We start from the raw sequence: 11730 nt of genomic DNA, 5'->3' as shown, positions 1-11730 counted from the left end.
AAAAAAAAAAAAAAAAAAAAACACCCACACCCACTCAATAATGAGTCTGCTGATGGGTTTATTGGCAAACCGCATCCAGGATACAACAAACCTTAGTGTGGGGTGTGGATGACAATCCCAAAAAACACCCATGAACTCTTTTCTTAGTAATATTATGGAATACTCTGATAAGACCGCATCACACAAAGAAGGAAATCAGTGCATCGGCCATGGACCCATTCCTTTTTTTTTTTTGTGAGTATTCATATGGGTGCAAAATTGCTGCTTCATACAATCATGTCTCTGGAGACACCTTATCAATTTAAAAAGTATTTTGTTAAGGCCTCTTTTCATGTGAAAAAATATTTTTGTTAAGGCTCTTTTTTTAATTTTGAAAAGATACATCTGATTGGTTCACAAGTTAAACTATGATGAATCATTGTTCTCTCTCTTCACCTATTTCATATGTAAACTACTCTTAACAGTATTTTTTTTGCAAGTGGTATACTTATGCAGCTTCACTCGACAAGACTAGGGAGGAGGTATAAATGCCGAATTAGAGTTGTTGAAGGATCTTTTGGTAAAAAAGGTTTTGGTTGCTGATCAGTTTATCTGGCCTGGTTCAGAACAATGTTAGATTTTGACACCTCATATATGAGAACTCAAGTTAATCAATAAACAATGAATATAAGTGGAAATAGTAGTTATATTGCATGGTAAGAATAGTCTCATTACCTTTACACCAAAAAAACAGAAAAGTCTCATCACTAAAGATTGGTAGCCTGCCTTCCATTTTTATTTGAGAAGTCAAAGTGAATCACTAAAAAGATGTTGTCAAAATGTGGTACTGGTTCTTGTGACTTTTTATCAGGGAATAAAAACTTGTTCTTGTGACTTATTTATCCAAATTTTTCTTACTGTTCAGAAAACAGAGCAATTGAAGTTTTGCTAACAATTAAAATCGTGGGATATTGCAGGCATCATTCATGCCTGTTCTGGTGTTAGCAGCGAGATTATGTCCACAGGGTATGGAAGCAACACTGTTTGCTACCCTCATGTCAGTCTCTAATGCAGGTAGTGTCATTGGCGGGCTTTTGGGTGCTGGTTTGACCCAACTGTTTGGTGTCACAAGGAAAAACTTTGACAACCTAGCTCTTTTGATAGTTCTCTGCAATATCAGTTCCCTGTTTCCTTTGCCACTCCTAGGCCTCCTTCCCAGTGACAGCCCAGATGCCACAACAAAGGGTAATGTGGATATTGAGCAGACAAAGTCGAATTGAGGCTGGTGTCCTTTGACCTGATGGATGACAATGTTGTTTTGTTACATTGAGTATACAGGAACTAGGCTATGTTTGGAAGGCGAGAAGAAAAAATTTGAAATTTTAAGAAAAAGAGGAGAGAGGCATATACATAAACTCATCGTTGATGACATCATAACTTTTGTCGTATTATGTTTTTCATTTCTTTGCTCCCTGTTTCTTGCGTTCCAAACATAGCCTGAGTGATGGTGTTAATATTTGCTTTTGGTAGAAATCATGCTCAGGATCAGTCTCAAATGATTCCAATTTGATTTGACCTGATTCAGATTTTGAAACCCTGGTTTTTACTGCAGAGTCTTCTTTTATACAAAAAAAATTCTGGCTCAAAGCGACTGGTTGCACCCCTAGTCCCATTGCATTTGCAATGATCTGAAATTGCTAAATCTAGCAAGGTCCAGAGTAAAAGTTAGATTTCCCACCACCACATCTTAATCCACAGAACCTATCTTTCCTAGCTTAAGTCATTTCCCACCACCACTAAGGATCTGTTACATTTTACCATATTAACAGCCTTGGAAGTAGGATAAGAGTTTTTTAGAGCTATCAGATGACAAAATAAACATGTCCCAAGATCATTCTTTCTTGCCATCTTCTAATAGCCAATCCACCATTTGCTTACAATCCATCCAAGCCTCAAATTCCTCACATCACTGCTTAATGGTCCTACTTCGGTAGGGTTGGTGCATGTATAAAACTAATTCAGCCCAATCGAACTGGATTGAACTAAACGATTAACGCACTGACCTTGAATGAAGAGATCCTCTCTTTCATTTTGGGTGGTGAAAAACTTTTTCCAATTAGAATTAGAGGAAAAGAAAACTACTTGGTTGCCCTTATGAAATATAAAAAACCCACTTCTTGTTGATACCCTTATGTCTTCCCTTATTGGCCCTTGTGTTGGTGCAAGGGCCACACAACCAGGTACTATTCTTCTTCCCAATTATATCAAGGGAGGAGGAATCTTGCCGATCTAGAGTAGGAAACTCTGAGACAACTCCTGTTTTCAAAGGGTGGGGGTTTATGGGCATTTTTTTATAGTCCCCTGAAAATAAGGATTGTTGGACGTTCCCGAAGCTAGACCAGTAGGGGTTGGTTCATTTTCCTTCTATCAATTTTCAAAAGACGTTGAAGTTAGGGTATTTTTATCATTTAATCGATGATTTTGATGAACCTCAATCGTGAGAGATCTCAAACCCTAAATTAAACTGGTCAAGCCGACCAAAATCGATCGAAATAGCCCAAATCAAAACGAATTGTCCTTGTTAGGCCGGTTTCGTTTTGGGTATTTTGGAATAGGGTGAAAACCAACCATAACAAACCGATAAAAACCGCAACAAACAAGAAAACCGAACCAAAACATAATCTAAACCAATAAGAAACCGATACCAACCCAAAAACCAGAAAAAATGTTGTCACATGGCAAGCCAAACATAAATCAGACTCAACCCGATAATAAACTGATATAATTAAAACCGAAATAAATTGAATCCAAATCAGACCGAAATCGATCAAAACCGAACCTTCTCTTATTATTGGTTTGGTTTCAGATTCGCTCAGTCTCAACTCCCAAACCCGAAACCGACTCAGCCCGACCGATCCCCTAGATCTCATGTATAGTTTTTCCGTTGTTTTGCCCCGTTTCAGAATCGAAGCCAATTGGACTCTACTTTGTACTGCTTCTCCCGCCCTCATCTCTCGTTGGGTTGAGGCCTTGTCAGTTCTCACTTCTCAGCAATCCGCAAGAGGAAAGCGAAGAAGGCGGTGACCTAAAACAGGGCGTAGTTGCCAATTTCCGGCGAATCGTCTATTAATTCCGGCCATTCGAGCATCGGTAGCAGCAGATATATGAGATTCTGATCGCCACGAGTGAGCTTTTTCTCTCTTTCTACGTTCTTATCATTTTTTTTTTTTAATTATTGTTAATCAATGGATTTCTGGTCTGTTCCACTTTAACAGTGGAAGAAGATAATAGGTTTTGTCCCATCCCCGTTTTTTGTTGTCGCAACTCATAACTTACTGTGAAGCTGACTTAATCCATGCGAGAAATGTTAGCTGTAATTCCATTCATGTTCTGTTCCTTTATAAATGCCAATCTCTACAGATACAAGATTAATTATTTCGATATACATAGGAATATGAGTACCTATCCTATATTCTGATTTTATAATTCTAAATTGACCGTTTGATAGAATCCATATTATTTATCTTCCTACTCAGAAGAAATTCCACCCCACTCAGAAAAATAGGATAGTACCTATCACGAATTTGAACTCTTATTTATATTATATATATATTTTTTGGGTGAATAAATAAATATATTAAAACCCCAAAGAAAGGGAAAAGAAAAGATTACAAGGAAAGAGGCCACCAAGATGCACTAGGCCCCGGACAAATAAGGAGAAATACAAAAGGATCAAAACATCAACCCTAGGATTGTTGGATAATGAAAAGGAGAAACAATGATCTCACATTATGTTCTTCCAAGAGGCATCAGATTGTCCAATCGATTGGCTGGGTGAAAAAATGATAAATTAAATCAATGGCGAGATGTTTGCTATTTACATTACATTCATTTTCTGTAATATTTTTTCCCTTTTCTTGTCAAGTTCAATTTCTATTTTGTAGATTCTAGGGCAAGAAAATCATATTTCCTCCACATTCATTTATCTATCTGCTTATTGAACGAGAAGTATTCAGTGATGGTTTCCTGATATTTATATAATACTAAAGAAAATTGAGGCCAATTTCCTTGACGAAATAGAAGACATGAGGCCTATTTGAACCAACTAACATCAGAAGTCAAACATGGTCAATTTAGTTTTTCTGATTGTATTTTTTGTATTGCGTGCCTGGGCTCTATCGTCCATTTAGTTCAACATATAATTCATATGGGACGTATAAGAACCTTACAACTTTGGGTGGAATTCAGCTGAAGCCTATTGCTTGCTTATTTGTATAGGAACCATGTCGGGGAAGTCAATCGGGGGTGAAGCATTCACCTCTAATCTAGCTGGAATGTCAAAGAATCAGTTATATGACATCATGTGTCAGATGAAGGTATTCTTCAGTTCTTGTTATATTCTTTTCGCTCCCCTTTACATCTTTTTCCTTATGATAAAATTTGTTGTTCATTCTAAAAACTTTGATGTTCTAAATTTTCCATTCAGACTCTGATTGAACAGAACCAGCAGCAAGCTAGACAGATTCTTGTGGAGAATCCTCTTCTCACCAGAGCCCTTTTCCAGGTTTCTTTCTTTTTAATTTTCCTCCTCATCTCTAAATCTTTTCCTCCCTTTTTTTCATTTAATGTAGAGGATTTATTTCTAAGGGAGGGATATTCTATGTGCTCTTTTTGATACATTGACAAGCTATTGAACTCCCTAGTGAGGACTCTTGTTTTGGCATTCAGGCTGCTTTATTCTGGTTTCTAGATCTCTAGAGGCTGCAGTGTTGGACACCTTGTGTCTTTGTCCATGGGTCATAGAATAATACCCTCCATTTGTTGCTTGGTTTAAATCTTTTTATTCTTTTAAAATCTTATCAACCCTTGGTATACTTATATTTATATTAATTAGTTTAGAATCTCTGCTCATGGGGCGAATGTACCTTCTGTGATTTTTAGTTCCCCAAAGACCTGCTCAATTCCTCCATCTTTAAGAACACTGCTAAGATCTTTGTGAATGTTAATCTGAACGATTAGATTAAATTTCTTCTGGGGCCAGAGACTCAATCTTTAGCTAATTTCATAAATGCAATTGATGTATTGGTTTTTGAAAATCCTGTGAGGCAAATCCATCATAGTGATCAATTATGACATTGATCTTGTAGAACTCATATTATGCAGGTGTTATATAATATTTGTACTAGCTCATTGAACTATATTGTCCTTTCATTGACATATTTCTTCAGGCACAAATTATGCTTGGAATGGTGCAACCTCCGCAAGTGGTATTTCTATTCAGACCTTGGCTTGAAAATATTTCTTCTTGAATTTACATTGGTATGGCTGTTTACGAACTAGACTTGAATTTTTTGTTTAGATGCCAAACATTCAGCAAGCACTTTCTCAGCAACCTCAGCAAACAGCACAACCAGGTCAGCCGCTAAACATTCAAGCTGCTCAGTCATTGCCTGTACCAGTTGGACAGCAGGACCAATCAAGTGCATCTCAGACTCAAATTCAATCAAGGAAACTGCATCAAAACCATCCTGCAATGCCCATCCCATCTGGTTATGTTCCACCAGTGACACTTCAGTCCCAGAGTATGCCATCACATGCCCTACCAACTGTGCAGCAGACTAAGGGACATCTGAATGCGCCGGTGACCTCCGTGACACATTCAGTATCCTCTCAAATGCATAATATACATTTGCCTAATGTATCCAGTCAGCAGCAACAATCATTACAGATCAGTGGTGTTCCACTTATGCCTATGCAACCACCTTTGCCACAGCAACTTAGGCCACCTTCAATGCCACCTTACCCACATCAGCTTAATTCACATATGGGATCAAGTCTGGGTTTCCAGCATTCTGGTGCACCCCAGTCACATATTTCACAATCCACTTATCATGTAAGCATTACATTGAAGTTTTTAAATTATTTCGATAAGAACTATTGATGTCACATATAAATGTATGGAAAATTTTCAGTCAGGTGCTAAACCTCGACCTAGCATTGGTCCTTCATTTCCATTGGGACAGCCACCAGGCCCACCACTTCTGAATCAGCCACCACCCCAGTCACTTTATCAGGTATTCCCTTTCCAGTTCTTGAATTGGATCTCTGTTACCATGGCCTACCTGATCGTGAGGATGGGCTACACTAGCTGCCTTTCCTGGTGGACAGTGAAGCTTGGAATTGTAACACTGGTCACAGCTTCAATTTTACATATTTGTAATAATCCGCTTATGCAATAGAGTCGGTCCACTAAGGTATTGAGCAGCAATGTAGCATCAGATCCCAAAGATAGTAAGTCATTTATTTCTTATGGAGGAAAGCTTTTTCAAAGATCTATTTATATGAATATTAATATGAAACCGAGATAGTTACCTTTCAGAAAATTCTAAAAATGCAGGGTGGTGGGTGTCTATACTTCATTCTCTGAAGGTGGGAGGAAAGGAAAAATTGATTATTAATCATTCAGTTGAAAAACCCATGTAATAAACTCTTCTGTTAACCCGAAAAATGGGATACATTTACGAGAAAATCTCATAAAGTTAGATACGTAGATTAAGATGGGACACCAAAAAGAATTGATTGCCGATCCGTATGAGTAGGAAACTCCCACGTACGGTCTAAGGAAAGGAATGATCCACCCTATCCAACGGGGAGAAAGGCCTTCGACAGGGAGACTCTGAAATTGTGGAGGCTTGGTCCGATCAAGCTGCTCAGTATTGGAAGCAATGTTATTATGTCAATATATATATACTTGAAACCCTTGTCCTCTCCCTTTAAAACGAAATGGCCATGTTTATATACTTTATCTCGAGTACTATAAACAGGATACTCTCTCCCCGCACACCCCCCCCCCCCCCCCAAAAAAAAAAAAAAAGAAGAAGAAAAAAGCTTCTTCAGTCATCTTATATTTCTCTATTTTATTTATTTTTCTTTGAATAATGATCCACATTGAGATCTTTCTTCTCTAAACTTTTCCATCAATCACCTCAGTAAATCGACCTTTGCATAAATCAAAATTTATTTTCTGATACTCTTTCCATACTCTTAATATATTATCTATGTTCTTTTAGAGATTAAAAGGTTAAACATGGTTGTAATTACTAATTAAATTACCAGTGTATAACAATTCTATATTCTGTTCTTTTGTCCTGGAATGGTGAAGGCTTGAAAGTAGAAACTGACGCTAAATTTAAGGCATATGATGACCTCTGTTAAGAGAAGGTAGCATGGTGGAGGATTTGAGATCTTGTTGGACAACACACTATAAAAGTTTCTTGGATATCAATCTGTTCATTCCTTGAGTGGGAGCATTCTGTACTAGAAAAATTGGAAAAGCATGTCAGATCTTGTATGTTACTGAAATTTAATCTGTCTGAATGCCTTTGCAATGGATTAGTCTTAATGTATACCTGTATCTGTAACATAGACTTGGACTGGATATGTACCCTTTCATGCTCACTTTATAAAGCGTTTCTTTTAGGCTGGAGGATCACAGTTGGTATCAGATTTTGGTAATCAAGCTGGAGGCTCCCTGCAAATGGAAAGAGGGACATCTTGGATGACTAGTCCACCAGAAAATGCAACAGGAGTACAGGTTGGAGGTCCACCTCCATTACCCGGTCAGATGGGCCCCAACAGTCAGCTTCCTCGTCCACCACAGGTGATCTATGCGTGTTCGTCTAATCCTCTCAGTAGAACAAGGTTTGCCCATCCAGCATTATCCTCATTTTGTCCTTTTTTAATTTGTGATTTTTTGGGGGTGTGGGTGTAGTTGACACCCGACATGGAGAAGGCACTGCTTCAACAGGTGATGAGTCTCACACCAGAACAGATTAATTTGTTGCCACCTGAGCAGAGGCATCAGGTAGTTCAGCTACAGCAGATGCTACACTAATGTTCGAGGCTGGTTGTTTTGAGAAGCATAAGTATTCGGCAAGCGTGATCTTCTCTAGATGATATTGATATAGATATTGATATTTGCCAATTATAATCGTGGCAGAGAATGTTCCTTTCTTGTTTCATCTTCAGATTGAGTTATTAGACAGCTTCATCGGAGAATTATCCGGAAGTTCTTTCTCAATATCGAGTAGTTGAAGCCATCAATATCTTGCGCAAGATGAACCAGAATTGATGCTGCTTTGTTATGTTACTGTGGATCTGCCACAATATTTTCCTGTGCAGTGAATTCTGTCTTTGCTCATTTCAACATCCTTAATACAGTTTTCTGGAAAATCCTTGTATGGTTCTTGGTAGTTATGCTGTCTCTGTCTGTAGTTACTATTTCAGCACTAAAGCCCCAGGTTTTGAAAGAAGGCAATAGTATCTTTCAGTGGCATGCTAAGGAAACCTCCGTAGTGGCCATCTCATTGTGCCATGTCTATAGGTTTGCAATTCTGATTGCTGGGTTGATGTGATGTAGTCTGGATTTGCGATATGTCAAATTTCCATAACACTAGCTCTCCATGAATTGCCAGTTCTGCCTAATGTTCAGGATTAGATATGTAATGCAACTATTTTTCTAGAAGTTGAATTCTAATTGTTTTACCAAGCTATACTTCTATGACATACCCAATTACATTTGGGCTGAAATGTGAATTTACTTTTTACCGCAAAATAAGCATATAAAAAATGAGAGGGGATCAGTACACTAACGGTGTGTAATGGAATCTCAGGCGATAGCACCTTGCTGACCCAAAGCCTTGTTGGGTCGGTTTTGATTTGGAGTATGGCAACCCCATAACTAAACCAAAATGCATCGAAAACTGGATGAACCCAAAACCAAATTGAAACCGGCTGAAAACCCAGATCAAAATTGAAACCAAACCAGTAAGAAACCGAAAACAGTTCAAAATTCATTAAAAAAAAAAAAAAACAGATTTTGCATAGATAAAACTATATCTTTGTATGGAAAGTCAAATCCAAACAGACAAAAAACTGAGTAACTTGATTACAAACCAATAGAAGAAATCAAAGACATCGAAATCAAACCGTACCGAAACCAAAATCAAATTGAAACCAAAATTTTCTTATTAATTCGGTTTTAGTTTAAGCATTTCCACACCAAAACCGATTCAACCTGGACTAAAATTGAACCAGATCGGCCCGTTGATACCCCTAGACCACGGGATGGGAAGCATTTCAGCCACGTCTCCACTGGTTGGGGATAGGGGTGTCAATCGGTCGGTCCGGCTCAGTTTCGGTCTGGGTTGAGTGGGTTTCGGTGTGGGAAAGTTGAAACCGAAACCGAACCAATAAGGAAATTCTGGTTTCGGTTTGGTTTCAGCTTCGGTGCGGTTTGGTTTCGGTTTGTCTTCGGTTTCTTAAATCGATTTGTAACCGGGTTGGTTTTGGTTTTTGGTCCAGTTTGGATTCAACTTTCCATACAAATGTTTACAAAACTATGCAAATTTTGATTTTTTTAATGAATTTTGGAGTGTTTTGGTTTCTTACCGGTTTGGTTTCAGTTTTGAGCCGATTTCGGTTTGGTTTTGGGTTCATCCGGTTTCCGGTGCGGTTTGGTTTGGTGTTGGGGTTGCAATACTCTAAACCGAACCAACCCAATAAGGCTTTGGTTCGGTTTGGTCTGGGTGGTTTTACCGGTTCGGTTTAAGAATTGACACCCCTAGTTGGGGATGTGGGGTAGGGAGGAAGAGCTGATGGTGGAGGGGAAAGAAATGTGGGAAGTGAGATTGCAGGTGGATGTATATGATTTGCTATCAATTAAAAAAGAAAATAATAATAATAATAATAATAATAATAATAATAATAATAATAATAATAATAAATTTGAAAAAATTTACCAAAAATAATTTAACGCCAAAGTTTGTTTAAAAAAAAAAAAAATCTATTGAGTGAATCATGAGGTCCTTCTGTTAGTTTCAAGCTTTAAAAAATGGATTCTTACTCCGCAACAATACCTTCATACCATCCTTCCCAAAAGGTATCCGTGTTCTTTTCTCAATTGGGAATCAACTTACGATCATATACCCATGGTAGCCACAGCAGAAGATGACCGACATCAACTGTTATAATATCACATCAAATTGTATATTCTTGTGGTTTTATTTGGTTGCAAGGGAAATTGAAGTGAAAGAAAGTGAATTTTCAAACATAAAAGCGTAACTCTTATAATCATTATCTAACATGATTATATAAATTACTTAAATTTCTTATCATATGTAAGTATACTTTTAGTTGTAATTTTTATTTTACTTTAAAAATTCAAGATATTTAGATGCAAAGTAAAGTGAAATTTAATAACCAAATATAGAATGATTTGGAGTTAGTGACATAACTATGTGTGGTAATGATTACAAAAGTTTTGGGCAAGTTCTATTTGGAGTGGCTTTGCTTCCAGACAAAGTGACGTGTGCCCCTCAATGATCATTGCGCCTCCTGTGTCTGTGGTGCAGGAGTCATTCTCGAATAGAAAACTTTGTTGCAAAATTTTATTTATTTATTTATTTTTATTAGATTGTAAAATTTCACTTCTCTTCCTTTTAATTTCTCTTACAACCAAATGACAGCCTTGAAGATTTTCCAATGTTGAAGGTGACGACCGAGCAATTCTTATCCACTGTTCTTGAGTTTCCAATGTTGTGCTTAATAGCTTAGAAAATCATTTTGACATTAAGGACTTGCTAGATCAGAAAAGAGTAAACTTTGCTGTTACTCGTGTAAACGGATATGCCACTATCCGGTGGGATCAGATTCAAGTAGATAGGTGGTTGAAAGTTGGCCATTGTTTGCTTGGATTGGGCCCTGTTCCAACTCAGGCTACTCAAGATTGTAGAAGTGATTTGATAGATACCTTGTGATTATCCATGAAACTAATGTTGTTCTCAGTCATTGTTCCCCAGTTTTATAGTACACTTCCATTATTAGTTCAAGGTATCCACGAAACTTATGATGTTGTTCTCAGTCGTTTTTCCTTGTCTTTTTTAAGACTCCATTATTAGGTCAGAGAAAATATTGTTGAAACCAAGTAGGTGGAGAAGTTCTAATCTTTTTGTATGTTTAATATATATATATATATATATATATATGTCATTTTTTTTATTAAAAATCTTGTCATTTAACATGTTTATTTGAAAAATGTGCAAGATAAATGACAACTTTTAATAATGACACAGAAATCTTTTCATATTATTTCAGAATTCCTTTTTCACCTTATCTTAAAATAAGGCTATAAAGGGCAATTAAAAGAAGGTCACAACTTCTCATTTCACAAATTGATGATAATAACAAACACCCATTTAGTTCATGGTAGAAGAATGAGATAATTGATTAGAAATTTACATTACCGGCCACTGAGTGGTTTAAGTTACTATGGCTCAATGTCGTTGGCCAACAAAAATAGCGTCATTCATAGAATACTATCCATATCAAAAAAAAATAAAAAAAAATAAAGGCGTCTTGATGCACAAGGTTCTCACATGTACGAGATCCGAAGGGGTGAGAACTATGCAGCCTTACCCCGAGAATATCGAGAGGTTGTTTCGATCTCTTGACTACTAGGTTGTAACATTCGTACCTAATTGTTGGACCAAACGTGCCATATCGTGGCCCATAATCATTCAATTGTTCAAATAATGGGGAAAATAATTTGGACATTTGTATATAAGGGGTTGGTCATTATGGCATCCCAGTGGTAAGATTCTTTTCACCTACTGCGAAAATTTTGCTTGTGAATCACTTGTGTAGTCTTCTATCAAATCTGGCTTTGAACTTTGAAACTAGTCCAACCTTAAA

The 11730-nt window shown here is 37.3% G+C and overlaps 2 protein-coding genes across 5 annotated transcripts in view; both read left to right on the top strand.

The window, feature by feature from the left end:
* The window catches only part of LOC122084721 (folate-biopterin transporter 1, chloroplastic-like), a 12448-nt gene extending 11106 nt beyond the window's left edge, over window positions 1-1342 (top strand). The window contains exon 10 of one of the 4 annotated variants that reach the window (XR_006141977.1): window positions 957-1081. Coding sequence is in view for 3 of the 4 variants with exons in the window: in XM_042653165.1 (XP_042509099.1) it covers window positions 957-1259 (303 nt within the window). In the remaining variant the exon portion in view is untranslated. Of the gene's footprint in view, window positions 1-479; window positions 888-956 lie in introns of those variants that run through there. The other 3 variants (XM_042653165.1, XM_042653171.1, XM_042653177.1) reach the window with 3 other exon arrangements.
* A 1472-nt stretch (window positions 1343-2814) lies between these two features.
* On the top strand, window positions 2815-8527 carry LOC122084751 (cleavage stimulating factor 64-like). The gene is made up of 8 exons (XM_042653190.1): window positions 2815-3164; window positions 4258-4355; window positions 4466-4543; window positions 5208-5246; window positions 5339-5872; window positions 5952-6053; window positions 7460-7639; window positions 7751-8527. The coding sequence occupies exons 2-8, from the start codon at window positions 4263-4265 to the stop codon at window positions 7871-7873; spliced, it is 1149 nt and encodes a 382-aa protein (XP_042509124.1). The 5' UTR covers window positions 2815-3164; window positions 4258-4262; the 3' UTR covers window positions 7874-8527.
* The last annotated feature ends 3203 nt before the right edge of the window (window positions 8528-11730 follow it).

Source organism: Macadamia integrifolia, chromosome 1 (genome assembly GCF_013358625.1).
Source record: "Macadamia integrifolia cultivar HAES 741 chromosome 1, SCU_Mint_v3, whole genome shotgun sequence".
Lineage (NCBI taxonomy): Eukaryota > Viridiplantae > Streptophyta > Magnoliopsida > Proteales > Proteaceae > Macadamia > Macadamia integrifolia.
This window is presented reverse-complemented; position numbering and strand designations above follow the sequence as displayed.

What these genes read in the sequence shown, in the direction of transcription:
- LOC122084751 (XM_042653190.1), top strand. Translation starts at nt 4,263, where the DNA reads ATGTCGGGGAAGTCAATCGGGGGTGAAGCATTCACCTCTAATCTAGCT. An exon ending in TCACCAGAGCCCTTTTCCAG is followed by an intron (nt 4,544 to 5,207) that starts GTTTCTTTCTTT and finishes ATATTTCTTCAG; the next exon opens with GCACAAATTATGCTTGGAAT. An exon ending in TTTCACAATCCACTTATCAT is followed by an intron (nt 5,873 to 5,951) that starts GTAAGCATTACA and finishes GAAAATTTTCAG; the next exon opens with TCAGGTGCTAAACCTCGACC.